Raw genomic sequence first — 27,888 nt, forward strand, 5'->3', positions numbered from 1 at the left:
GGTTTTAAACGTGGAGCCAGGCGCGAGTCGACACAGGTTGCGCGCGTGCGTCAACCCTCATCCATACTGCCAGATGCGCTCGTGAAGGCTGCGTGAGTGCGGCAAGCATGAACGGCTCGTCCGTGACGCGGGATTCGTGCCGCGTGGGGCAGAGAGGAGCTAGTATGAGAAGCATTCACAGACACAGGCTGTGTGTGCGCTCTTCTGAATTGGGAATAGCGAACATGCTTCATAAGATAACTTTCAGGTACTAACAAAACATCTAAGAATGTATCTTTTATTCTCCAGTTCTGAAAACAGAACTGATAAGGGAGCTTTTGATATGTGCTGTGACGCAGCTCTTGCAGATTACCTTTTTTGTTAGTTGTCTGTTATTTCGAAGCTTAAGTTGCATACGGTTTTCTTTCGTTTTAATTTGCCTAGCTATCGATCTGACCCAGTAGACGCCATAATCCCACTCTGTGTCTCTCCCATCCCGTTTTCTTTTTTTTTTAATGGTGGGTGTTTACGCAGTTGGCTAGAGCAGTACTGATTGCGGATAACGGAGGTGCGCTCACTCTATTTGGTTAGTAAGACTGCAACTCAAGGCTGGCAGTCATGCATATGCTCTGGAACAGAGTAATATCGCGTCCATATCGCAGGCTTTGCGATTAGGAAATCGATATGATCCCTACACAGTGTTCATTGCTCCCTACTCCCTGAGCAGTGGAAATCCATTGAAGTATACTTCACTTCGGAACGTGGGCTGGAATTGGGTACCTGATGTAGCCTATTGTAGTAATGTTGTCTCTGGTCTGTGAGTGTAAATGCGTTCAGGGGGTGTGGCTTTGGACGGCGATTGCAGGGAGGGTGGGACGTTCGCTTTCAGTGCTATCAGGCTAAAGTTAGCATTTTCCAAGATCTCCTATTGCACCTTTAGTTGTCTGTTATTTCGAAGCTTAAGTTGCATACGGTTTTCTTTCGTTTTAATTTGCCTAGCTATCGATCTGACCCAGTAGACGCCATAATCCCACTCTGTGTCTCTCCCATCCCGTTTTCTTTTTTTTTTAATGGTGGGTGTTTACGCAGTTGGCTAGAGCAGTACTGATTGCGGATAACGGAGGTGCGCTCACTCTATTTGGTTAGTAAGACTGCAACTCAAGGCTGGCAGTCATGCATATGCTCTGGAACAGAGTAATATCGCGTCCATATCGCAGGCTTTGCGATTAGGAAATCGATATGATCCCTACACAGTGTTCATTGCTCCCTACTCCCTGAGCAGTGGAAATCCATTGAAGTATACTTCACTTCGGAACGTGGGCTGGAATTGGGTACCTGATGTAGCCTATTGTAGTAATGTTGTCTCTGGTCTGTGAGTGTAAATGCGTTCAGGGGGTGTGGCTTTGGACGGCGATTGCAGGGAGGGTGGGACGTTCGCTTTCAGTGCTATCAGGCTAAAGTTAGCATTTTCCAAGATCTCCTATTGCACCTTTAATTAAAAAAAATATTTTGTTATTTTAAAGTGTAAATAGTGATAGAGGCTATTTACACTAAGTGAAAATAGTAATAGATGCTTACACTAAGTGTAAATAGTATATTTTCTTAGCGATAGATGCTATTTACACTATGTTAAAACAGCAGGATTTTCTGCTATTTATAATACTTAATGCAAATAGTGGCAATTATCTGCACCTCAGTATTGTAGTACATTATAAAACAGTATGCAATAATAACGTATTATAATTTTAATTCAAATTATTAAATGGATGCCACTTTATTGGGACAATAAAGTCATCCCTACACCTACCCTAACCCTACCCGATATTTCAGGGCTCCAGACTGCGACCAAATGGTTGCATTTTGCGACTATTTTTTCAGCCGGTGCAATTAACTTTTGTGAGCGGTCGCATTGGCGCGACCACCTTGTTGTTTAACTCATAAACGCTGCCATTTCTGTAGCATATGAGAAACATCAAACGGCAAACGAAACAAAAGCGTAACAAAATCGCGCTACTCATTTGAGCTGCGCAGTGCGGACCGTTTATCAGCTCGGACCGAGATGCAAACAAACTATCAGAACAGCCTTACTCAGTAACCAAAGTTGATTTCGCAACACTGTTACTGCACAGCACTGCGAGATCCAGTGAGAAGCGTTTGAACTTGCCACAGAATTAATAAGGTTGCTGCGAGATGTAGTGAGAAGCATTCAAATTCTGCACAGAAATCTGTTATAAACAGATCAAATGGCACTGATGTAGAAAACCAGAAGCAGTAATGCTAACTGTAACCATGGTGTTGTGGCAGAAATAGTCCAATGTTATTACATTATTTATTTCAGGCTACCTTTTGAGAGAGAAATTCAAGCAATTTTCAATGACTTTCAAGCATTTCACACAACTGTTTCCAGCACTTTAAAGCTCCAAAATGATCCAATTTGAATGGTATTTTTAATGGGATGACCAAAATATACTGTAATGAACAAATGCTTATGTAAAATTAAAAAATACATCAAATCACCATTATAACTTGTAGATAGCAAGGAGCACATATTGGCTTATTAGTCATTAATTTATACTTTTTCCTTTATATTTTGAAATTATAAAATCAGTATTCTAAAATATCACATAATCAAGTAGATTTGCTCTTTTTTGTGTATGAAGTAAGAAAAGTCACAAAGTGCCTTGGAAAAAAAACTTTTCTTCAATTTGCAACTAAATCATACATAATCACTGAAGTTGTTGGTCAGTTCCATATAAGACTATAGAAGAATAATGGTACATTTAATAAGTGTACAATATATACCTTTTCTACATAAAAAATTGGTTTTGCACATGTTACTGTCCCAACTTAAGCTTAGTGCTTTACTGTCAAATGTGTATAAACATGAAATAAACAAGAAATGAACATGTAATATTATTAGTAACTGCACTTATTAATGCAAAACAATAGTCATTTTATTATAGTACATCAATTTAAACTAAACAAAATTTTGAATTGTTTGAAATGTACAATTTTGAAATGCACATGTTGAAATGTGTATATATATATATATATATATATATACACACATTTCAACATGTGCATTTCAAAATTGTACATTTCAAACAATTCAAAATTTTGTTTAGTTTAAATTGATGTACAACAATAACTAAAACTGAAATAAAAATGAATACAAGCTATATAAACAATAAATAAAAACTATGACAAAAAATACTAAAACTAAGTAAAATTAAGTTGAACAATATTAAAACAAAAACTAAGTATCAAAATATTAATAAAAACTTGTAGAGTGTGAATACTTGAATAGAATTATAAAATGGTTTTGGATTATTATATTATATTATTAATAACCTGACAGTAATTTTTTGTATCATTATATGAAGAGTTCATTTGCAAAAACAGATAACTCATGATATCCGTTTTTCAAATAAACAGATACAAATCATGTTTTTTCATTGTGCATTCCAATTAATCTCAGTCAAACTGCAGTTGGGTTATTTTGATAATACTTGAATACAAAATTGATAAATTTGAAAATACAGGTAACACAATAAAACACAATAAAAACATGATAACAATAAAAAAAATTATTAAATTAGAGTTATCTGTTTTTGCAAATAAACTCTCCATTTCTTCAATTAATCTTATCATTACATCTTCAATTAATCTTATCTTCAATTAATATCAGGTATCAGGATTTTTATAATAATAATAATAATAGTTTATAATAAAATAATGTGTTGTCTACTTTTTTCCAAAAACAAATGTAAAGTAAAAATAATTTATTCTATAATCCTTTTTAGTATCCCTTAGAAGATTTTTTTTCACCATATGAAACTAGAATGGAACTAGAGCCACACGTTTCTATAAAATGTTTATTGTCTTCTTTTGTAGGCCAGCTTTGCAGTCCAGCAGCATGTCTTTCGACAAGCTGAAGCATTTCTAACATTTGGGGATCTGCCACAGGTTGAGTTCGGTCATAGCCAAAGGGCTGATAAACCCTGGCTGTGGTTTGCCTCAAGCGATTCATTGATAGGTCGCGGGATCATGCTGGCTCTTTACAAGGGCATCGTGATAACCCGCGCACTAAGCCTGGCTAATGAGGATTGCGTCAAGGTTGCCAACATCCTCAATGGCGCACTTTATTTGAAAGACTTGCACTTTATCATAGATGGCAGTGACACGCACTTCTTTGTTAAAATGAATTCTCCTGAAGCGGACCTAGCAGCGCTGCGGCTTACTAGCGGACGGAAAGAACTTGAGAACGCGGTGAACGTGACGGTGTCGCAGTCCACAGCTGTGCTAGGTGGCCGCACCCGGCGCTTCGCAGATGTGGAGTTTCAGAGGGGGGCTCTCACCCTGCACGTGCGCTACGGGGCGTCTCTGGATGAGGAACGAGTGCGTGTTTCAGAGCTGGCCCGACAGAGGGCTCTCGCCATCTCGTGGGCACAGGAGCAGCAGCGGGTGCGAAACGGAGAGGAAGGATCCCGCCTGTGGACTGAGGGAGAGAAGAGGCAGCTTCTCAGCACTGGACGAGTGCAAGGCTACGATGGATACTACGTGCTGTCGGTGGAGCAGTATCCTGAGCTAGCCGACAGCGTCAACAACATTCAGTTCCTCAGACAAAATGAGATTGGCAAAAGGTAGTGAACAGACCATGATTAGCCACTCTGTGCAATTTGTAATGGAAGAATAAGTTAAGCGGACACATTTATTACATTCTCAGAGTTTGTAAAAACGCTACTACTCCTAGTCTAATAAGAAGAGTACTACCTAGGGGGGGGAAAGAGCATTAAAACAACGCTGTGCGTTGTGAAACATTGTGTTTTCTCAAGACCTATTTAAGGCCTTAACAAGGTTACAGTTGTGGAGCACAATGAAATTATGAACTTAACAGCATCAAGAGACAGGCCAGATTCATACAGCTGTTGATATCTTTATTTAACTATTTATTAATGATTCATTTTTACAAGCACTATTCAAATAAGTCCCTAAAGAGAAAAACGGCTTACCTTTTGGAAAAAGACAAATGTTTACATATGCATATCACTGTACCACTGCAAAAATACCACATGTGATGTCAGGTGGGTTATTGTAGCCAGCTATACACTGTAATATTTTTATATTTATTGAGATATGTCTCTTTTTCCTGTACATTTCATAAATATCATAATAGAAAAAAATGCTTTTGTTGGCAATCATGTCATGTGCAATGAAAACTCCCCTAAAGTATGATTTTAGGTGATTGTGTGTTGTTGTTTTTTTTTATGTCCGATTCTACTTTTTTTCAGTTACAAAAACAAAGTGTTTTATAAATGACATTTGACACTTTGATTCGCAGCTATCATACATTAACTGAATAAACTGTACAAATAATGAATAAAATGGCAGCACAGCACAGAAAAAATGTAAATGTCTGTATTTATGTAAATGGGTGTTTACCTGCATATTTTTTAAAATTAAAAGCAATTATTTGCTCATTTGGTTACAGGTCCCAAGGGAAATATTTATGAAAATTGTTTGTACTTAAAAGAAAATAAATGATAAAATTACTTTTTACAGCTTTTATTTCTTTGAGCACAGATTAAATTAAAATCTAGTTTCATGGTCTTGGCAGAACAATAACCTATGAAAAACCTTTTTGTCCACTAGCGCTAAACTGCTTTTTCTATATTGATGAACTAAGAATTGCACTGGGGAAGTCTGAAGTTAGATGTGAGAGGTTATGTGAATTCATTTTACTCAAAGGCAAAACTGCTTGAGTCATGAGTAAAACTGTCTTTCATCTGCTTCTGCAATAGTGGGTCGATTAATGGTAATCCCTAAATATTAACTTAAATTTATAATTGCTCTCTGTGTAAAATCTGATTAATGAGTGATCAAAGGCAGAAAGTCAGGATCACAGAGCCTGAAAATGTGCTTGAGTCACTGCAACTTGTAAACCCACTATCATGTGATTTCTACAACAACCTTCTAGTCATTTAAAATTGGTTTATGAACACACAAGTGCATCACAAAACTGTATCAATACATGACGTGGTAATTGCAGCATTTAACTGCTGGCAATTCTAAGACCATAAAACAGATATGTTTTCTTATTCAGATTTTCTGTTAGGATGAACAGACACAATGCATCTAACTGAGCGATAATCACCACTGATATTACAGTGTCTTCTTGCAGATATCATCTTTAAAGTCAACATAATACTTGGTCAGCTGCACATGTTCATGATTTATTCAAGCTCTCAGACTAAAAATTGTTGATGATCAGGCAAAGTGGAAGTGTCTGGATGTGCAGACAGCAACAGATGGTGTATTGAGGCTTTCCTCATTTAGGTTGTAAATGTATGTATGAGGTTTATGGGAATGTGTGTTAAGATGTCTGAACATTTAACAGTATTCTGTTAGAAAATATACACTTATTAATCACAATAATGAAAATAAAAAGTTACTGTTCCTAAAAAAAATCAATAATTTCAGCTTTAAAAAAAGCAAGCAGAATTATCTTTGACCTTTGTACCTGTAAAGAGACCAGCTCTGCTTATCTAGAGAGAAATCTTGTGCTATAACCGTCATTTCTTTCTACGTACATTTACTTGCCACATCACACAGATTCTAGAGTTACTGCTCCGTAATTAAGATCTTCCAACATTTTGAACTGGTTACTGCCAAAAAAAATAGGTATGTCTCAATTTGTGTACTTGAGCACTATTCTGTGCCATTTTGTAGTATAAATACTGATTAGATTGTTCACACTGAAAATTTCAACAATAATTTCAAATGCACTTCAAATACGCATTAACTAACTAACTAAATAAATAAAACCCCGCAGAAGTGTACAATTATGGATGCTAAATACTCTCAACTGTCACTTTCCTTCGTAAAACCTTCTAAAACTTGTACACTAGATGGTACATAATGCATAATTTATAATGCATCATTCAAGACAAAGCCACAGAATAATTTCTAAATACGTTTTCTAAAAACCAAAATGACAGTGCTGAGTGTGCCAACGTAAACTGTACACATTTAAAGCAACTGTATGTAGTTGTGTTTGTTTTGTGAGTTTGGAGCCCCCTACAGATGAGTAGAATTCACTGCCGTAAATATAGCACTAGCTGTACACGACTGCTGCTGCCATAAAGCAATCCGCCCTTTTCGTGGAATTTTGTGCTTCAGTTATTAATTCTAGAAAACAAATAGCTCGGAGGACTTCAGTGAGATTTTGCTTTGTGTTATTGCCTAATTGTTTTGTACGCAGTAGCGATGTACTTTTTTGGTGGAGATTTAGAATACATTCAGGTAGTAATAAACCTTTATTCCATAAAGACATAGCAGAAATAGAGCCGAATTCAGCAGCTATGCCTTAGGTTAACAAATAATAGATTTTCACATACTGACATCTGAACCCAATACATGACTGAATAAGCATACATATACGTGCAGCAGGAACTTGATCAATTCTATAGCAAGAGAGTAAAGTAGAACATGAGATTACATAACACGGCTGTACTTTTAAAGTGAGGCGTTACGTAAAGTCTTCTTTTGAGCTGGAGCTATCTGCGGATCCCAAGACGGCAAAATATATTCTGCTGGAAAGCTAGAGAGACACGTAGCAAACCCAATACTCAAACAAATTAACTGAAGCTGGGATGAAGGCCCGTATGATGGAATGCATAATGGCATAAATGATTTTAATAATAAGAGTTGTGGATTTATAAATACGAATATATATAAAAGACACAATGGACTAGTGAGCCAGGCTAGGTCTGATGATCACCAACACCACTGAGATGTTTCAGTGCAATGCATGCTAATGATATGCAAATGCAGTGAGGAAAAACCTTCCCTGGATCACCCGTATTAGCCATGGTCTCTGTTTTCTGGTTAAATCCACGATGCACCATACTGTTCTGCCCCGGCTCCTGATTAACACTGCCCTCAAACGCAACATTTATGCACAATCAAGTCCCTGCAACACATTTCCTAATGGGTTGACTCGTTTTACTGCTTATTCCCACCCAGTTAAACTGAATCCTTTGGTTTATGAAGGTCACTCATTTCTGTATAGTGTTGTCTCCGACAGCCGTTTTTGTGTCGCTTATGCCCCAAGTGGCAGATTTGATGGATTAGCCAACTCTTCTCAAAAGGTATGAAGACAGCGACACCCAATCCCTGTCACAGACCGCTCAATATCAGCAAACTCTGGTGCCCGAGCAAGCTGTGTGTTTACAAGGACACAAGACACAAAGACAAGCCTGCTGTCTGTCTCTGACACACACATCAGATCCTCAGACTCTCATTCCAAACCCTCTAACCTTTCACAAGCTGTTCTGGCCAGCCAGAGTTCACCTGTTACCCGCAATTCAGCTGAAAAGCATGTATATTTACACATAATCATCAAACGGTTTAATCATCCCAGATTCTCTCATACGAGCTTTTCCAAGTATACAGGCATAAATGAGTCTGCGGAAATGATTCAGTGAATGTAAATGACTCAAATGACGCATGACTCACCATTCGTGTCGACTGCCAGTGTTTAAAACGGTCCTTCTGCATCCAGTGCACACGGATACTGATCTTCAAAAACCTCAAACAGAAGCACAATGGACCGTGTAAGCAGGTACATTTATTTGTTTAACAGATCACTGACATAATCAAATGTCAAACATTATCATTTTGTGCAACAGAACCAAATTTAGCACGGCAAACTTCAGGGGGAAAAAAACACTAGTACATAAAATTAAGGAAAATATCAAAATAAAAAATACAAAAAAGCTGCAAATACATACCTCACATCTAAAACCGTTAAAAATGTGTCAACTGAAATCAGCTGAAATACAATCAAATATAAATATTTGATTAAAAAAAAAAACTTCATAGACTTAAAAATTAGAAATGTTGCACTGCAAAATAACTGAAATAAGTTGAAGTACTAATATAAAATATAAGAAGGCATAACAGTGTATACATAATACTAAAGTAACACTGGCGCTCATTAATAGACATAATGAGTTCAAGTTTATATTGGAGTATACTGGTATGTCAAATTGTTCTATACATGTCAAATTTGTAAAAAGACTGTTCAGTAGAAATAAGATGTAATTCAGTCATTTTTAATGGGAGTAAATATAGGAACGCTGTTTGAATTCAACTGCCTAGGTCCATCTGAACCCTCTGACATGATCACATGCGTTCAGTTTATGTACAAAAGCCCTGCTCATAATGTTATGAAGTCAAAGTTCTGTTTCAATTTGCCTGTTTCAGTTGGATTTCACCTAAGATAAGAAAAAGACAAAGTACACCATGTTCACGGGGTTGAACACGGACAGAAGGGAGGTGGGATGGATCTAGAGGCGATTGGTCAGTCAGCATGGGGGGGGGGGGGGGGGGGGGGGGGAGATCCCAGTAGAAATCGTGTTCGGGCCCCCTCTCCCTAGTCAGGCCCTTGGAATTGTCCTAACACCCCCCTGACTATAGCAGTGTCCAGCTGACCTATAAACACATGTAAATAAATAAGAACTTTTTGTTTTTATGCTGTTGAAGTTGTTGTAACCATATATTAAGTTATTATATGAAACCACAGCCATTTTCAAAGACTAAAATGCATAAAAGTATACAACAAGATTTACAATAAGACATAAATCATCATCTAAAATTATTTGGCTTTAGCTTTAGCCCATTAAAATGGTTCCTGTTTAAGGGGGGGACGTTATAAAACGTCTCAACATCCTTGAGATCTGCCTTTTTGAAGCGGAGGGAACGAAAACAATCCGGCTTGTCTCATATTTACATTTCAGCCATGAGTGGATGTCCTTATTTTCAGAAGAAATTTGTGTATGTATTTTAAGCGTTCAACATATTTAGATGATACTGATAATCTCAAAGCCACAATTCTCCCTTAAATGTAGAAGATAATGTTTCTGCCATATCTGAAACCAGATGACAAACCTACACTGAGTGTTGTACACAAAAGTGTCTTTTCAAAAGTGTATTTGCTGTTGATGCATTTGATGAAAATACAGGTCAACCAGTAAGCAGCATCTGAAAGAAAATGAGAATGACGATTCTCAGACTGGAGTTAATAAGGCCAGCAAAGGAGGTCGTATTTACGGTGACTATCTGCGGGTAAACTACACATTAGCTCATGCTTATTAATGATGTTTTTATATATTTTAATAAGCGTAAAGCATAGCTTCCCCTAAAATAGTTCATGATTAATTGGCGAGCAGCCCTGGACTCTAAAGTTTATTATAATGTTTGTATGTTCAGAACACCATGTGATTCTTCCTTAGTTGCCAACTTAATTAACACTGGGAAATGCATGCGTTTCAGATTTTAATGGCAAAGAGTGAACTAGTTACTTAGTTTTATGTTCTATTTTAAAAATGGTAATTTCAGAATTTCTAGAATTCTTGCTTTCCATGAAACAAAAATGTTCTCTCATCCCCAGGTGGATAAAATAGTGACATCTCAGGTGCTTCAAAGTGAGCTGAAGGGAAACAAGATCCATGACGAACATCTGTTCATCGTCACACATCAAGGTGAGCCAAACAAACGCTAAACAGCCTTCGGGCAAATCAGTCTTAGCCTCTCTCCAATTAACGCTCCCAAAACACGGCAGGCAAAAAATGCTCATTTCCCCGTTTATAAAGCTGAATGTTGACAAGTTTCACTGCAGACAAAAATAAGCAAGACTAACTCAAAAACTCGACAACATGTAACCCGTGTTATGTATCTGATTTAACGTCAACAATCAAGCATCTACCACACCAGTAAATCCAGCATTACTCAAACTCATGCACACAATACGTGCATAAATAAATACATGCTGAAATGTAATGACTTTCATAACCTTGGAGTTCAATGGCAGTACCTCAGTACATTAAGCTTGAAATGTAATGACTTTTCACATGTAACCTGAAGAAATTATTAACTCATTCCTTGGATTGCAGCATATGAACTGTGGTTTAAACAAGTTCTGTGGGAGCTGAAATCTTCATCAGTGGACATGTGAGTAGCCTCAAACATGAAGACTTGTGTTACTAGGTTGCGAACAGCTGTAGTTATCAGATTTAGCTCCCTAACGTGAACGGGCTTGCTTTTAATCAATGTAACACGATTAAGATTTAATAAGTCACCTATTAAAAATTTGTTAAAGATCATTTTTAATGAGAATGTTACATCTAATGAAGGTTCACGCTGGCAGGGCACAAAGAAGAGATTGGCGAGAGATGATGAATGATTTTCATAAATATCTGAAAATAAAACACCAATTCAGACAGAACCAGGGCAATTATTTTAATGTTGTTATCTTTTATTTTGTGCTATTCTGCATTAGCATTCAAAAGTAAGGTTGGTAAGATTTTTTTATGTTTTTTGTAAGAAGTCTCTTATGTTCGCTAAAGCTGTAATATTGTGAAATATCATTAAAAATTGAAAATAAATGTCTCTATCTATTTTAATATATTTTTAATTGCAATTTATTACTTTGATGGTAAAGCTGAATTTCCAGCAGTCATTACTCCAGTCTTCAGTGTTAATCATTGTAATATGCTAAATTTATGCTCAAGAAACATTTATTATTATTATTATTATTATTATTATTAAAACTGAAAACAGTTGGGCTTCTTAATATTTCTGTGGAAACAGTGATACTTTTTTCAGGATTCTTTGATGAATAGAAAGTTCAAAAGAATGGCAATTATTTGAAATAAAAATCGTTTTAACCTTGTAAATGTCCTTATTTCGTCATTGTTGAATACAGTTATTAATATATTTAAAAAATAGTGTTTTTTAAATTTTACTTCACATTTTATAAGGATATTTGGGATTCTTGTCAAAGCGCCACATATGCATGCTTCTAAACCTAATAAAAAATGCAGTTCATTTATTGTTTGGGGGCCTTCAGGATGAAGATGAACAGCCCAAACCTTCAGTTTTCTGATGTATGTAGTTTAGTTCAAAGAAAGGATGTGCACTGCAGCATGAGGCTGCCACCTTCAGTCTACTTTAAGACACATCTCTAGTTAATGTCATGTGTCAGGGACATTATAATGAATCGAAATGTACTACATATTTCCTCAGGTACGTGACGAACGAAACATGCTCGAAGTCAACACTCGCATCCACAGGATTGTGATGATATTCAGATTGTTGCTTGACCAGTTTTCTGTTCTGGAAACCATGACTGCCTTAGACTTCTATGACTTCAGGTAAGGTGTATATATTTCTCACTATTTCGATTCCTAATACTGTTTTTTTTTTTTTTTAAGTCTCACTGCCAAACAATTACTGAAAACAAGTATTACATTTCCTGGATAACAGAATTGTTTGGACAAACTTGCTGTTGGAAATGTGCTACCACTCAAGAGACGGGAGATAGCTAACTCAGTAAATAAGCATTAGATGCACTAATTTGTTAAATCAAAATCAATGGCAGTGTTTAGCATAATTGCATTTAGCTCGATTGATCTGCGTTTTTTTGTACACAGGGAATATCTCTCACCTGCTTCAGGCTTCCAGAGTCTGCAGTTTCGACTGTTGGAAAACAAGATTGGGGTCCCGCACAACCAGAGGGTCCCCTACAACAGAAGGCATTACCGGGACAATTTCCGTGACCAGGAAAGTGAGCTGCTCCTTCATTCAGAGCAGGAGCCCACGCTGCTGCAGTTAGTGGAGGTAAACCTGAGGGAAATGACATTATAAGATTAAATATTAGCTGTGAAGTCATGAATACTGTATTAATCAATGAAATTCAGCACGAGAACCATAACTTACTGGATTTCATTGCAGGTTATTGGTATTCAGAGAGGAATAGGTTACGGAGCCAAATTATATATCAAGTCAGGGTTAATCTATCAGACAGCAACCTGCTGATTAACATTTCTCATAAGCAATCAATACTTTCCAGCAATGGCTGGAGAGAACGCCCGGCTTGGAGGAAGATGGCTTTAATTTTTGGGGGAAACTGGAAACCAATATTTTTGAGGGGCTCAGGAGAGAGAAGGAACAGATAGAGGTATGTGGAGGATCCCTGGATAATTCTGTGCAATGCTCACATCTAAGTTGTAAGTGACAACTCTTGTTTCCTCTTAATAGCAAAAACCAGCCTCTGAGATGAAAGAGGAGATGATGGCCGAGCTCATTAAGCAGAGAGACATTTTCTTATCGCTCTTTGATGAGAAAAGACATGATCACTTAGTAAGTACAGGTCAGCAAAGCTCTCGAGACGTTGCAGAGATACAATGTCAAGTGACAAATCCTCTAGTGGTTACAAGTGAATATCTTCTGTCTGTGCAGGTCATAGGAGGCTGTCCTATAAAGCACTGCAAGGAGCACTGATGATCTACTTCTACAGGTACATCTATCTGCAGGATGACCTGCTAATTTAATCACAAAATCAGTTAAAAGATGCTGTTCTATGACTCTCATGCTCAACAAGGCTTCGTTAAAAAAAAAAAAGAAAAAAAAGAGGTAATAGTAATGTTTTGAAATATTTTTACAATTTTAAATAACTGTTCTCTATTTAAATATATTTTAAAATATAATTTATTTCTGTGACGGCAAAGCCATCAGCCATTTCTCCAGTCTTCAGTGTCATGATCCATCAGAAATCATTCTAATATGCTGATTTGGTCTTCAAGAAACATTATTAGGTTTAAACAACTTTGATGAAAGTTCAAAAGAACATAATTTTCATACTGTAGAAATCTTTTGTGACAATATACATGTTTTAACTGTCACTTTCGACCAATTTAAAGTGCCCAAGCCTATTTTGGGCCTAATGAAAGGTTCATATTTTGGTTTTGGGAGTCCCCAACAACAGGTTGACATGCATGCAAGGTCAAAAAACACTTTCATTGTCTTATAATATGCATTTATTTTTTACCTTATTTGCTCAACGACTCCCAAACGATTCGCTCAACGATTCATTTTTCCAAACCCCTCCTTTGCATGCCTCTAACCTGCGGTGATTGGTCCTTGCCTGTAATGCCTGATAAAGCAGCGTTTGTGAGCGCAGTGCTGCTTTGTGTACAGCCGTTACCGGAAAACCGCTATTTTTACCGCTCCAAAAGTGGCACCTAGTAGCAAATAATGAATTTGCATTTTCATTCAGACCAACACGAAAAGACCAAGTGGGCGGGAAATATGCTAATGTTTTATGTTGAGTCAACATGAAACTGCTTGGTATTTGTTTTAAAGACGACTCGTTTCAATGATTCAGAGTCGACTCTTTCTTTTGAGAGACAATAACTTTATACACGGTGCACTTTCAGATTTAAAACTTTGCAGAATGTTTTCATTCACTTAGAGCTGTGTTACACACTGCATGAAAGGTAATTTTCAAAAATCCATGATAGGGGCACTTTAAATATTTTTTTTGCTGAATAAAATCATTAAGAATAGTAGTGTATATTAACTTTTAATGCATTAGGTAACACACTAACATTGAACAGTAGTTTACAATTAACAATATATATATATATATATATATATATATATATATATATATATATATATATATATATATATATATATATATATGTGTGTGTGTGTGTGTGTGTGTTAAAAATATAGAACTGTATGTAGAAGTTTAAAATTAACAATATATATGTGTGTGTGTGTGCTAAAAATATAGAACTGTATGTAGAAATTAACATTAACCAAGATAAATAAATATTGTAAAAGCATTGTTAGTTCATGTTATTGGTATTGCTGTAGTGTTGAAAACTTACATATTTGAAAACCAACCCAAGTTAAATTTGACTCTCTTGTCTGAAAGACAGGCCTACTATAAAACATTACCTTAACATTTACAAATATACTTTTAAAATCAGATGTAATATGGTACTTCTTGGCATATGTCATGGTACTGAATGATACTTGCCATTTATTTACTATTTACATGATACTCCACTTAAAAGAATACCATGGTACTTTTCCTGAAAATGTTTTCTAATAGCTCATTTGTAACTCAACTTATCGCCATCTGCTCTCAGGGAGGAGCCTCGATTTCAGGTTCCTTTCCAGCTCCTGACATCTCTGATGGACATCGACACCCTCATGACAAAAATGGAGATGTATGTGACACCACTGAAAACATAAAGCATCAGAACAACAAATAAACCTGACCTAAAACACCCTGTGGGGCAAAGCCTATTAGGAATGTCAACACTGAATAAAAGAGAACTAATGATTTTATTTTACTTCCTGCATAATTTATGCCGGAATTTTCCCCTAGACAACCACGTGTGTATGGTGCACAGAATGATTGGCAGTAAAGACGGCACAGGTGGCTCATCAGGCTATCAGTACCTGCGCTCCACTGTCAGGTAGGCCAAATAATCTGGGACAAATCCAGTCTTCAGATGAAACCCTCTGCATCTGTTGGAATTATCCATGTGAAACAATGCTGGAAAATGAGATGTGAATTGGCAGCAATATGCAAAACTTCTAAACACAAACCACTTAAAAACAAGAACAGGATGTATTGATAAGCCTTATGTATGTTTTGCCAGTGATCGCTACAAGGTGTTTGTGGATCTGTTTAACCTGGCCACCTTCCTGGTTCCGAGGGAGTGGGTTCCCAAGCTGGACCCGAGTGAGCACACCTTCCTGTACATGGCCGAATGCTGCGACAGCTCCTACTGCAGCAGCAGCGATGACTCAGACTAAACAGATGGAGGGATGAGGAAAGGATGGACAGCGTTTGCAGAGTACAGAAGAAAAAAAAAAAAAGCTTCACACCTCACAAGTCTACCATCACCAAGAATTGTCACCAAAAAACTTTTTAAATGACAGAATGAGAGGCTACAAAGCTGTGCTGATTTTATAGAAGTCCTAGAATATGAATTGAAAAGATATGAATATGAAAGTCAATTTAACAACAGCGGCAACAAAATATCTACATCAGTAAAACTGTTGATGCACTTGTGTATATATTGTCAATATAATATAATATTTTAACATGTAATAAACTGATTTCTGTTTTGTAAATAAAATACACACCTATAGAGAAACTTAGAATAGTGTTTATTTACTATACATAAACATTTCTGATTATTTTTAAAATGCATTAGCAAATGCAAAACTGTAAAACAGAATAAAAAGTTAACTTTGTAGTTACATTTTTTTATAAAAGCAGAACTTTTTAAATATCTGGTACATGCTGTAGTAATAAGCACTTTTTCTTGCAAAACTCTTTAGGGCTGTAATTAGTATTCACATCTAATAATATTTTCACATTTTTGCAGATGAGTTCCCTTGTGTCCTATATCAGTGCAATGTCACAATACAATACGTGTTCAGTTGTGCACTTGTATTCACCAACAGTGTTTTCTACAGATTAAAGCATACTTATGGACAAATCTAGCTGGTGTGTGATAACTAAAATAGAAAGCGGCTCTGACTGCAATTATTTTGGGCTACAGTGGCTGGGATTAGGAATGTGGTGTATTAGCTCAAATAGCAGCGTACTTGCTTTGCATTCGAGAGGCAATAGGATTTGTTATCCGCATCCCCGTGATAATTTTTACAATTCTCATCAGCTACACCGGAGGATTTCCGTCCTGAGGGTGATATTTTTAAAATGTCGATCTGCCACGGTCTTTTCACGGAAGTACAAAGATTATTGACAATTACAGAAAAACAGCAGCAACGTTGTCCGCAATGCCTGGGAAAAGAGAAAGAGTGGCTGTTGAGTGTCATCTGACATTGCATCAAATCATTCAAAGCCACTGACAAACAAGATCACGACTTCAAAATAACCTCGGTACATCATTTCCAAATCATCTGATATGAATTTAAACATGATCAACTAAGCATTTATGATTAGATTTTTACATTATACACAGTATTGACTGTTTGCCAACGTCCAAACATTTCATGAATATTTATGAACACACACAATGCCTCACAGCAGCAGAATGTATTGCGTGTATCACTGTGACTGTCAACGAGGTAAAAAACATTAAAAGTGGGTCACTACAGTATATAAACTTACCACACATGTCATTCCCTATTTTTATGTAAGCATATCCATTGTCACCCCATGAGGTCCCCCATGAATTGCGTACTATCCAATACGGCACTTCCCCTGTGACAAAATATGAAGACACATCATTGAAAACATACCCTAAAATGGGAAATGATTAATAACAAGTCATTCTACACAGTATAATGGTATGAAATGATTGATAATACTCGCAGTAACAGTTTTGGCATGACACGAAGCATCAATTTCTCTACTTTAACCTGAAAGTACCTAATTTAAACTAGTAAACAAACAAGAGAAAACAAATTATCGCAGAGGATAAACGCTGCGGACAGCTTGCTGATTATAGTGCAGACACATCAGGCAGTTTTCTGGGATGTTGGCGCACAGCCAGTGTTTGCCAGTGTCTGCTCAATTTTGTGCCCTTGACAGGACGTAATCCGTGAAGGCCAGCGCTCTGAACCTTTATATGCTCTGAGGCACAAGTAAAGAGTGTTTAACCACCCGTGTCTGTGTACCTGTGGTATCATAACCGGTGATCAGGACGGCATGGTTGGCGTTGTGGCTGGAGCAATGGTGCTGAATGATGCCGCCCAGGTAATCCTGCCAGCTGATGGCATCCACAATGACAACAAGAGGCCCCGACTCCACCAGCACACTCATCATCACCTCCTCCTGTCCACTACAACAACATACAGTTGAAGTCAAAAGTTTACATACACCATGCAGAATCTGCAAAATGTCAATTATTTTACCAAAATAAGAGGGATCGTACAAAATGCATGTTATTGTTTATTTAGTACTGACCTGAATAAGATATTTCACATAAAAGATTTTTACATACAGTCCACAAGAGAAAATTAAAGTTGAATATATAAAAACAAAAGTTTAAACGTTTACATCCCCTTGATTCTTTATACTGTGTAGTTACCTGGATGATCCACAGCAGTGTTTTTTTGTTTAGTGATAGTTGTTCATGAGTCCCTTGTTTGTCCTGAACAGTTAAACTTACTGCTGTTCTTCAGAAAAATCCTTCAGGTCCCACAAATTCTTTGGTTTTCCAGCATTTTTGTGTATTTGAACCCTTTCCAACAATGACTATGATTCTGAGATCCATCTTTTCATTCAGGTAACAACACAGTATAAAGAATCAACTTCAAACTTTTGAACTGGGACATTTTTATAAATTCAACTATTATTTTCTCTTGTGGACTGTATGTAAATATCTTTTATGTGAAATATCTTATTCAGGTCAGTACTAAATAAACAATAACATGAATGTGCATATCTTATTTTGGTAAAATAATTAACATTCTGCAAGGTGTGTGTAAACTTTTGACTTCAACTGTAACAATCCCATGGGCGCAATACTTAGATTTACTTAATTGATTACTAGTTCATTTCCAAATTGAACACAAAAATACTGCACAATTTAAAATAACTGTTTTCTATTTCAATATACTTTCAACTGTAATTTATTCCTGTGATGGTAAAGCTGAATTTTCAGCATCATTCCTCCAGTCTTTAGAGTCACATCATTCAGAAATCATCCTAATACGCTGATTGGGTGTTCAAGAAACATTTTGTATTATTATCAACATTGAAAGCAGTTGTGCTGCTTAATATTTTTGTGGAAACTGTGAAACATAGCTTTCAGGATTTTTAGATTAATAGAAAGTTCAAAAGTCGTTGTCACTTTTGAAACCAAACCATGCAAACCGGCTCGCTGGTTGACCCAGTTGGTTAAGACAAAAACTGTCTTGTTACAATAAGAACACTATGTAAGACACAGAGTGACATCTGGCACAAATGTAAGACAACGAAGCACAGGTCAGAAGTGTTTGGTTTGGTATTTGACCAGTGGTCCGTGAGCTTTGTGAGTGCAGTCAGTGGCCGTTCAGCACCTGACCCTGAGTTGCAAACAGAGTTGACAAGAACAGATGAGTAAACATAAAACATTGGCCCACATCCCGACAAACTTTAACCTTGAATTTTAATAGTACACGAGGTCTACACTGCTCTTAATGCAATGGCATAGCTGGCTGTTGATGTAAAGCTCAAGCCACCTGCATGCTACATCCATTACCTGAAGTCATAAGCTGAGTAATTCCTCACTGCCACTCCAGTGTGAGACTGAGGAAAGTACTGGCAGATCCCAGCCATGTCTTTGAAGGGATACTCCGCCTCATTCACCAACTTCAGTTTGGTCTGAAAAAGGATAAACAAAACAGGATATGAGAATGTGCCAATTATGGAATTTCCTTTAATCTTTAATCAGCAGCTTGTTGTGGCTGGAATGGACAATTTATTTATTTTTTTCACTTCCAAGTTTTAACCCTCTCAAAACTGCTGCAGCTAGCTAATTAATTAACACCCTTATTAAAATACTAATTAAGAAGCTTCTCAAAAATAAAAGGTGTCATTTAAAAGCTTAGAATATGCACTTCACAATACATATCACAGATCTGATCAACATAACTACTGCTTTTAATCAGCTGTAAGATTCCAAGTGTCTTGTTTGCAAATTTAAGAAATATAAAATAATGATAATAGGATAATAATAACCTGTACAAACTTTGTTGCACAACCGTTTAAAAGTTTGGGGTCTGTAAGATTTTTTAATCAAAATTGAAGTAAAAACTGTAATATTGTGAAATATTGTTACAATTTCAAATAAATGGTTTCTATTTTAATAATAATAATAATAATAGTATTATATGTGACCCTGGACCACAAAGCCAGTCATAAGTAGCACAGGTATATTTGTAGCAATAACCAACAATACATTGTATGGGTCAAAATTATCGATTTTTCTTCTATGCCAATTTTTTTATTTTTTTTTATATAGCACATTTTATACACAATGGTAATTCAAAGTGCTTTACATAAAAGAAAGTAAAATAATAAAAAATAATCACAACAATAAAAAAAAAGGAATTTAAAAACTTTGGAAATTATTTAAAAAATGATTTAAAATGAATTTAAAACAGTTAAAAATAGAAAATGATTATACATAAAATACAGTGCAATCAGTTCGGACATCGCACAGTGCTCATTCAATAAATGAACAGCTAAACTGATGAGTTTTGAGTCTAGATTTAAATGTGACTAATGTTTTAGCACTTCTGATCTCTTCTGGAAGCAGGTTCCAACTGTGGGTGGCAAAATAGCTAAAGGCGGACTCCCCTTGTTTCGTGTGAAACCTTGGTATTTCTAACTGACTCGATCCTAATGATCTGAGTGGTCTGTTAGGTTTATATTCAGTGAGCATATCTGCAATGTATTTAGGTCCTAGGCCATTGAGTGATATACAAACGAGTAAAAGTACTTTAAAATCAATCCTAAATATAACTGGAAGCCAGTGTAAGGACCTGAGGACTGGTGTAATATGCTCAGATTTTCTGGTTCTAGTCAGAATCCTGGCAGCAGCATTCTGGATGAGCTGCAGCTGTCCTAAAATCATTAGGATATTAAGTAAAGATCATGTTCCATGAAGATATTTTGTAAATTTCCTACCGTAAATATATCAAAACTTTTCGAGTAGTAATATGCATTGCTAAGGACTTCATTTGGACAACTTTAAAGGAGATTTTCCTCAATATTTTAATTTCAAATTTTCAAATAGTTGTATCTCACCCAATATTGTCCTATCCTAACAAACCATACATCAATGGAAAGCTTATTTATTCAGCAGCTGATGTATAAATCTCAAAAATAAAAAAAAACTGACCCTTATGACTGGTTTTGTGGTCCAGGGTCACACACACACACACACACACACACACACACACACACACATATATATATATACATATATATGATAAAGTTAGCATTTCCCAAGATCTCCTACAGCACCTTTAATCTTTCCCAGTTATATCATCACAAGAAAAAGAGAAAGCAGATGACAGCACCTGTGCCAACCAATCCAGAGCTCCAACAGGAGATCCACCATTACAGCCCTCATTTTCATAAGAGCAGTCTATAACCTGCTGCACACTGAGCTGCTGCAGTTTTCCACCATCTTTAGCAGATACCGTTTCAATGGCCTCCACCACACTGAAGGCCCAGCATCCTCCACACTAGACAAAAAAGCAAGAAGAAATGCAGACAGAGTAAACCTATCTATAGGCCTGGGCGATAAAACGTATCAATATTTATCGACGGTACACCTTCTTCGATATCGCTTCAAAAAATGTTCGATATAGCGCACGATATTGGCACGTCCTATGAGTCAAGCAGACAGCACACACAAACACGAATACATGCTGAATTGAGAGCTGTGCCTGCCTGTGATGAGGAGATTGTGAATAAAGAATGAATATTAGTCGAATTTAAAATAAACATTTGCATTTGAATGTTAGGTGTGCATCACATCAGTGGCGCGCGACATGCGGTGATAATGACGTGAGTGCCGTTGTTTCATTTTAATGTTTTGTTAGTCTAGCCCACGAGATGTGCCGCTGCTGCGTTATTCATTCAAAATATTAGAGCAATATAGAAGCTCAATGCGGAGAAGATCTTGAATGTGTTAAAACCGAAACCAAGCCATTCACACAGAATGCATATTCAGCACATTTTTTAGACGGACAAATACGACTGCTGCACTCGCGTCTCACAGAAGAGATGTATAGAAAGCCACGCAAAGATAAAACAGTTTAAACTTTTAGAAAACACGTCGTAAATTTGTGGAGGTTTATTCCTTTTCACTGCGTCTCATATGTTTTTAAATGCAGTCTGTGTGAATGGCGCTTCGGCTCTTTGGATTAAGCAATGCATAAATACATGATGCTGTTTTGTTCATAACCATTTATGCAATTTACGAAACTATATTTGATTTTTATGAGTTAATTTAGACGTAATGCTTGTTTTTTTTATAGAGTTACTTGCTAAATGCGCTGCATTATTTTGCTCATTCCGCCCTCCTGTGGCCTCGGGAGACAATTAGACCTATACAATAAAGACCTATTTAATCTGCATATAAAACATTAGAAATTAGATATTTGTTTAATTTTTATTGTGTTTGATTGTTAAAACAAAAAATATTTGTTGTTTGTCTCAATAAATTGTGTTACAGTGGTTAAATAAATAAAAAAAAATTCTATTGCTTTTTGTTTTAAAAAAAGATTATAAAAATATCAATAATTATCGATACCGAACGATATGAAACATTGTATCGTTGATACATTTTTTAGCTATATCGCCCAGCCCTACCTATCTATTACACATAGTAAGAAAAAAAAAAAGTCATATGTTTTGAGTATTTACATGAGTGGAAAAAGATCACATGTAAACCCTAGTCTTAATATCAACACCATACCGACTCCTGGTTTCGGACTGGTCCGACAATTCCATGGTCCCTCCAATCAAACTTGGGTGGATAATTCATCTTAACTTGAATTCCAGTCCTAGAGGGGTCAAACTTTGGAGCCGTCTCAGTCCGGGCAGTGAGATATCGCTCTGAGAAAAAATGAGACATGATAGATGGCATCATACAAAGTGCATTCATCTGTAAGAATCCATAACCTGCATATAGTCACCTTTGAATTGCTGTGGAGATAAGTCCGAGAACTGGTTGATGCCGTAACGGGCAGACTGGTCTGATCTCTTCAGTGCTGAATTCAGAAAGGCTTGTCTCTTGAGTGAGTTCTACAATCAGCCAAAACAAGACATGACCATAAGACACCTTGAGCAACAGGTGAGATGCTAATCACATGAGGACATTTGACACATCACATGACAGAAACTAATGGCATTACTGGCATTGTCTACATTTTTTTCACTCATATTTTATATTGAGGCAAGTAGTAGCTGTAGATTTACTTTATGGTTTTAATATTTAGATGCATTAAAATCAGCAAGTTATTGTCTGCCTAACTAGACAGCATTTCTAGGCATCCAAGGCGCATGAACAAAACTGTATTTGTGTGAGGGAGCTCATCTATGATGCCTAAAGCTGCTACAGCGTCTACTTAGGCAGTTCACTAGGCTTTGAAACACAGTTATTGTCACTTATCAGCCGCGGTGATTGAGTTCTTATGATTCTTATTTAATGCTGTAGTTTGTGAGATATTAATGTTAGTACACTAAATGTACCTGGAAATGAATCCGTCTCTGATAGTGTTCATTGTTTTCATGTCCTCGCTGAAAAGTCTTCATTCGTTCTCCGTCCGTCAGAGTTGTCCTGAATAGTTCGACGCCGTTGGATCCCGTGAGCAGCTCATGGTAAATTGTCAAAACAACTAATGTTGAAGTAAACGCCATTTAAATAGAGTTATTAGTAAACGTTCAGTTAATCATTCTGTACACTTGAACAACTTTCATTTCTGCTCTCGGTTATTTCCTGCAGCAGATCAGAGCGCTCTATCGCCCTCGCGCGGCGGGTGAACGCATTACCTGAGGCAAACAGACGGCAAATGTGAAAATAAAGCACCAAGGAATCACAGACGAAAAGGTTATACACACTGAATTAACCGAATTCAATTAAACGAAATTAATACAATAGCGTCTAATTATATTCGAAAGCAACAATTTTTCCTAAGGCTTTCCAAGAAGCTAATGATCACACTCAAAGGTGCCCGTGTTACTCAGTTCCCTGCTGAAAAAAACAATAGAAACCATCACAGAAATTCTAACGGTTTCCACTACAAATACCAGTACACACATTACAAACCATCAGCTTTTAACCATTAAAACCATTACAAATGGTCTTCTGTAGTGTGTTTTGGGACATATTCCATTAGGATGTAGTTGTTTTAACAATAGAAGGCGACCAATTACTAATGGAGACCAATAGACACCATTACAGTTTCCATTAAAACCAATACAAGTCCCATTAAAACTATGACCCTGTGATGGTTTCTATTGTTTTTTTTTTCCAGCAGGGTTATTACAAAAGTATATATATATAAAAAAACGACATCTATTACACTTCCTGTTTAATTGTGAAGCTGCTTATAATTCTATTCAATTGTAATTGAGAGTAATTTATTAACAAAGTAAACGCCATTTAAATAGAGTTATTAGTAAACGTTCAGTTAATCATTCTGTACACTTGAACAACTTTCATTTCTGCTCTCGGTCATTTCCTGCAGCAGATCAGAGCGCTCTATCGCCCTCGCGCGGCGGGTGAACGCATTACCTGAGGCAAACAGACGGCAAATGTGAAAATAAAGCGCCAAGGAATCACAGACGAAAAGGTTATACACACTGAATTAACCGAATTCAATTAAACGAAATTAATACAATAGCGTCTAATTATATTCGAAAGCAACAATTTTTCCTAAGGCTTTCCAAGAAGCTAATGATCACACTCAATGGTGCCCGTGTTACTCAGTTCCCTGCTGAAAAAAACAATAGAAACCATCACAGAAATTCTAACGGTTTCCACTACAAATACCAGTACACACATTACAAACCATCAGCTTTTAACCATTAAAACCATTACAAATGGTCTTCTGTAGTGTGTTTTGGGACATATTCCATTAGGATTTAGTTGTTTTAACAATAGAAGGCGACCAATTACTAATGGAGACCAATAGACACCATTACAGTTTCCATTAAAACCAATACAAGTCCCATTAAAACTATGACCCTGTGATGGTTTCTATTGTTTTTTTTTTCCAGCAGGGTTATTACAAAAGTATATATATATAAAAAAACGACATCTATTACACTTCCTGTTTAATTGTGAAGCTGCTTATAATTCTATTCAATTGTAATTGAGAGTAATTTATTAACATTAACATAAGGTGTGATGCTTTATTTTTGCCGTAACATTTTCACCAGCTCTACTATTTATATAAAAATATTTATTTATGTAATAATAATAATAATTAGGGCTGGGTAAAAAAATATAGATATCTCGATATTAATCGATTCTCATTTTTACGGAAGGATATCGATTCTTAAATCCCACGAATCGATTATTCTAGCCTGTTTTCAGTTAATGGACGGAACACTGAAGGGCACTTCCCACCCAATAAATCGCAATAAGCATTGTGCTTTGGTACTTTTAATATGAAACAAAGTCTCAGATTTCAAATTCTGTCCATTGTATTGTGGTATTTAAACAACAAATGCCGTTTTGGCGCTGTTTAATGTGGAGTGACAGAACAAAATAAACATGACTAAACATCCGAAGAGTACAACTTTACAATCCGTATCCTGTGTAATTTTAACAAATCAGTCAAATTTAACCTTCAATATTATAGTAATGTTGTACCAACTGACTCTCATGTATATTTTACAGCATTAGTTGAGAGATTTTTTTCTTTGAGAAAATTTGGTATGTACTGTACCTGATATATATCCAAAATAATCGATATTGAATTGAATCGAATTGGTAATCGAATCGCAAGCTTGTGAATGAGAATCGAATTTAATCGTGAAATCTGTGTCAAAACCCAGCCCTAATAATAATAATAATAATAAACATAATAAAATATTTAAATCAGTATTTAATCATATTTAACAGTGTTTCCCTTTATAAAAATCAAATTTGCTCTTTTTTCCCTTTTGTTCAGGGTGGAACAAATTTATTCCATTGAACTCCAAAATGGCCAGTGCCCCAATAAAGCTTATTTATCCATCCATCCATGTCAGTGTTGTTATTGTTAACTAAAAATAAAACTAGCTTTTCATTAATTGAAATAAAGCTGAAATAAAATGAAATATAAACATTGGATTACATTTTAAATGAATATTAGAAATGTAAATGAAAATGTTGCCTTGGCCACTAACTGATATAAAATGCATTAAAAAAAACGTAAAAAGTCGAAAGTAAAAAAAAAGTACTAAAAATGTATAAAAATAAAGCTACTATATACATATAGAAAAAAAAGAATTATATTTACTAAAACTGAAATTAAAATTAAAATTAATACTAAAAATATAAAAGCTAATTCAAAATACTAATTACTTTAATATATACTAATATAACATTGTTTTTTTGTTATTTGTGTTGATTTTAAACCTCACCCAAAGAAAGAAAGCAGTATAGGCAATTATGACAAGTTTAATGCTGAGGCAGTATGTAACATAGGTAGCCCATATCATGACCCACATTAAAGCAGAGCCTTTACTCACTGAGTGTCTCAGAGTAGAGCTTCAGCCCTGTCCTGACTGCAACCACATATGACAGAAAACAAAACTGATGCAGAATCAGCACAACGATCTCTGTGAGTGCAGGCCAGCATGGTCACAATGCCATCCCCCAAAAACTGGTTACGAAAACGAGAACGCAAAAGAGACAGACACTCTTGTGCACGGACAAGATCCAGGAAAGACAAACTGTGCTAAGAGGCCACTTGAGAGAGAGAGAATGAGAGAGAGAGAGAGAGATATATATGAATTATTATATGCAAATACTGTATATATTCATATATATATTAGGTCCCCTTGCTTGGAACTGATTAGTATTCGCTGTAGGTATTCCATAGGATTTTCTTTAAATACATGTTTAAAACATTTTCATTCTATGTACAGAGAAATACTGTATATATTTCTACAAGGAAGTAACGGTGATTTGTCGAGGAGTTTCGAGTGCTAACGGGCCAGCACTAAACGTGAAGCTGCAGCATTTCAGCATATGAAGGACGAGTTCGTTTGCATCTTGTTTCGCTACAAAAGCAGAGATACAAAGCAGACAGCTCTTCTATAAAGGCTCAGTTTCCGATCCTGCTTTCACGACTGTCCACGAGAGAAGAGCTTTCCCCATCTGGAACAATATTAAGCATGGGAACTTAAAAACGGTCAGCAAATTACATACACAACAACATTTGTGGATAACCGAGGAGACCGGAGAAATGAACTAAGAGGTACTTCCCACAGCCATCTGTGAAAAGATATCTTTTGAAATAGTCTTTCAAAAAGTAAGTGTAAAAGTCTAAGGAGGCTGATGATGGTGCAATAGTCCAATCACGTCCACTTGATCGCTCTGAAGATCATTCTACAGTGGTAGAGTTTATCGCCAGAGTCAGTGTGCTCACTGTCAGTACTCTGTTTCACACTCATAAATGTTGTTCCCCGCAATCTGGGGTCGGGGAGAGGATGATGGAGGAATGGGCTGGAGGAGGATGAGGTGCGTGTCCTCAGGATTTGTTGTCGTCGTACATGTCCAGCGACGCCTGAATGTCTGGAAGCTCCATCTCACAGACGACGCTGCGCGGAGACACAGAATTACGGTTGAAGAAATGACCACCTGAAAACAGACAAAACAACAAAAATGATGGGGTTAGATTAAGACATTTGTAATAATACTCTGTTTTTGTGTACAACAGGGGGCTAGAAATGAGATAGATGAAAGAAGGAATGATTCTTCTGAATGTTAATAAAATATTCAAGATGTGGCTCCTGCTGACTGAAAAGATTTATTTACCTCCTCCATAAAGATTGTGCTCAAATCTGACATTTCATCTCAGCACAAAATCAATGTCAGTTGGTTACATGTAATCAACACTTATTTTGTCCTTGACACCAGACCAGTTAATTACCATCAAGCTTCTCAGTGGAAATCAGGTTTTTTATGGAAGTGTTTGGGTGTTTTGTGAATATACAGCTCCCTGATTTAACCCTCATGTTGTCATTTTTACCTGAAAATGCTAATTCATTGCATTAGACTAAAATGTACTGACTTTGCTCACACAGGGCATAACAACTTCCCAAAAACTTTTGATTATTTCTGTACTTTTTACCCCCACCTTGTTACACTTTTGGTATTCCTGGTCAAAAATAACTTTCTCCAAAATGAGCTATAAAATAATGTTTGGTTTTTGTACTCAAAAACTAAGGTGTGTAAGCACAGATCAGTGAGGCCTATGGCCAATCAGCTCCAAAAAGAAACATAAAACCTGTGCTAATTGAAAGAAAACAAGTTGACAAAAAGATTGAATCCAAGATTTGGTGATAATACAAAT

The 27,888-nt window shown here is 36.3% G+C and overlaps 4 protein-coding genes across 5 annotated transcripts in view; 2 read left to right on the forward strand and 2 right to left on the reverse strand.

Annotated features, from left to right (window-relative positions):
- LOC107567328 (teneurin-3-like) overlaps nucleotides 1–4,761 on the forward strand; it is a 63,460-nt gene extending 58,699 nt beyond the window's left edge. The window contains exon 28 of the mRNA XM_016252991.1: nucleotides 3,874–4,761. Coding sequence (XP_016108477.1) covers nucleotides 3,874–4,626 — 753 coding nt within the window. The 3' untranslated portion in view covers nucleotides 4,627–4,761. The remainder of the gene's footprint in view (nucleotides 1–3,873) is intronic.
- Nucleotides 4,762–9,727: 4,966 nt separating this feature from the next.
- Nucleotides 9,728–15,990, forward strand: LOC107567330 (tryptophan 2,3-dioxygenase A-like). Its single transcript, XM_016252993.1, is given in 14 exon segments — nucleotides 9,728–9,816; nucleotides 10,005–10,107; nucleotides 10,433–10,523; nucleotides 10,935–10,967; nucleotides 10,970–10,992; nucleotides 12,067–12,194; nucleotides 12,474–12,660; nucleotides 12,893–13,000; nucleotides 13,081–13,192; nucleotides 13,282–13,339; nucleotides 14,982–15,051; nucleotides 15,053–15,062; nucleotides 15,224–15,314; nucleotides 15,501–15,990. Coding segments are annotated over 14 exon segments (1,206 nt in total). The 5' UTR covers nucleotides 9,728–9,781; the 3' UTR covers nucleotides 15,658–15,990.
- Nucleotides 15,991–16,073: 83 nt separating this feature from the next.
- ctso (cathepsin O) lies at nucleotides 16,074–24,042 on the reverse strand. The gene is made up of 9 exons (XM_016252994.1): nucleotides 23,982–24,042; nucleotides 23,069–23,236; nucleotides 22,513–22,621; nucleotides 22,293–22,432; nucleotides 20,887–21,054; nucleotides 19,062–19,183; nucleotides 17,494–17,657; nucleotides 16,985–17,077; nucleotides 16,074–16,654 (listed from the first exon to the last, which is right to left on the reverse strand). The coding sequence occupies exons 2-9, from the start codon at nucleotides 23,234–23,236 to the stop codon at nucleotides 16,620–16,622; spliced, it is 999 nt and encodes a 332-aa protein (XP_016108480.1). The 5' UTR covers nucleotides 23,982–24,042; the 3' UTR covers nucleotides 16,074–16,619.
- A 1,930-nt stretch (nucleotides 24,043–25,972) lies between these two features.
- The window catches only part of rnf130 (ring finger protein 130), a 54,227-nt gene continuing 52,311 nt past the window's right edge, over nucleotides 25,973–27,888 (reverse strand). For both annotated transcript variants that reach the window (XM_016252997.1, XM_016252995.1), the window contains exon 8: nucleotides 25,973–27,173. In XM_016252997.1, coding sequence (XP_016108483.1) covers nucleotides 27,064–27,173 — 110 coding nt within the window. In that variant the 3' untranslated portion in view covers nucleotides 25,973–27,063. The remainder of the gene's footprint in view (nucleotides 27,174–27,888) is intronic.

Source organism: Sinocyclocheilus grahami, unplaced genomic scaffold, assembly GCF_001515645.1.
Source record: "Sinocyclocheilus grahami isolate Dianchi unplaced genomic scaffold, SAMN03320097.WGS_v1.1 scaffold1148.1, whole genome shotgun sequence".
Taxonomy (NCBI): domain Eukaryota; kingdom Metazoa; phylum Chordata; class Actinopteri; order Cypriniformes; family Cyprinidae; genus Sinocyclocheilus; species Sinocyclocheilus grahami.

Coding starts and splice junctions, on each gene's coding strand:
- ctso (XM_016252994.1), bottom strand. CDS start 23,236: ATGGCGTTTACTTCAACATTAGTTGTTTTGACAATTTACCATGAGCTG. Junction 21,055..22,292: donor CAGTCCGAAACCAGGAGTCG/GTATGGTGTTGA, acceptor TTTTTTGTCTAG/TGTGGAGGATGCTGGGCCTT. Junction 19,184..20,886: donor CTCTGGATTGGTTGGCACAG/GTGCTGTCATCT, acceptor ATCCTTTTTCAG/ACCAAACTGAAGTTGGTGAA.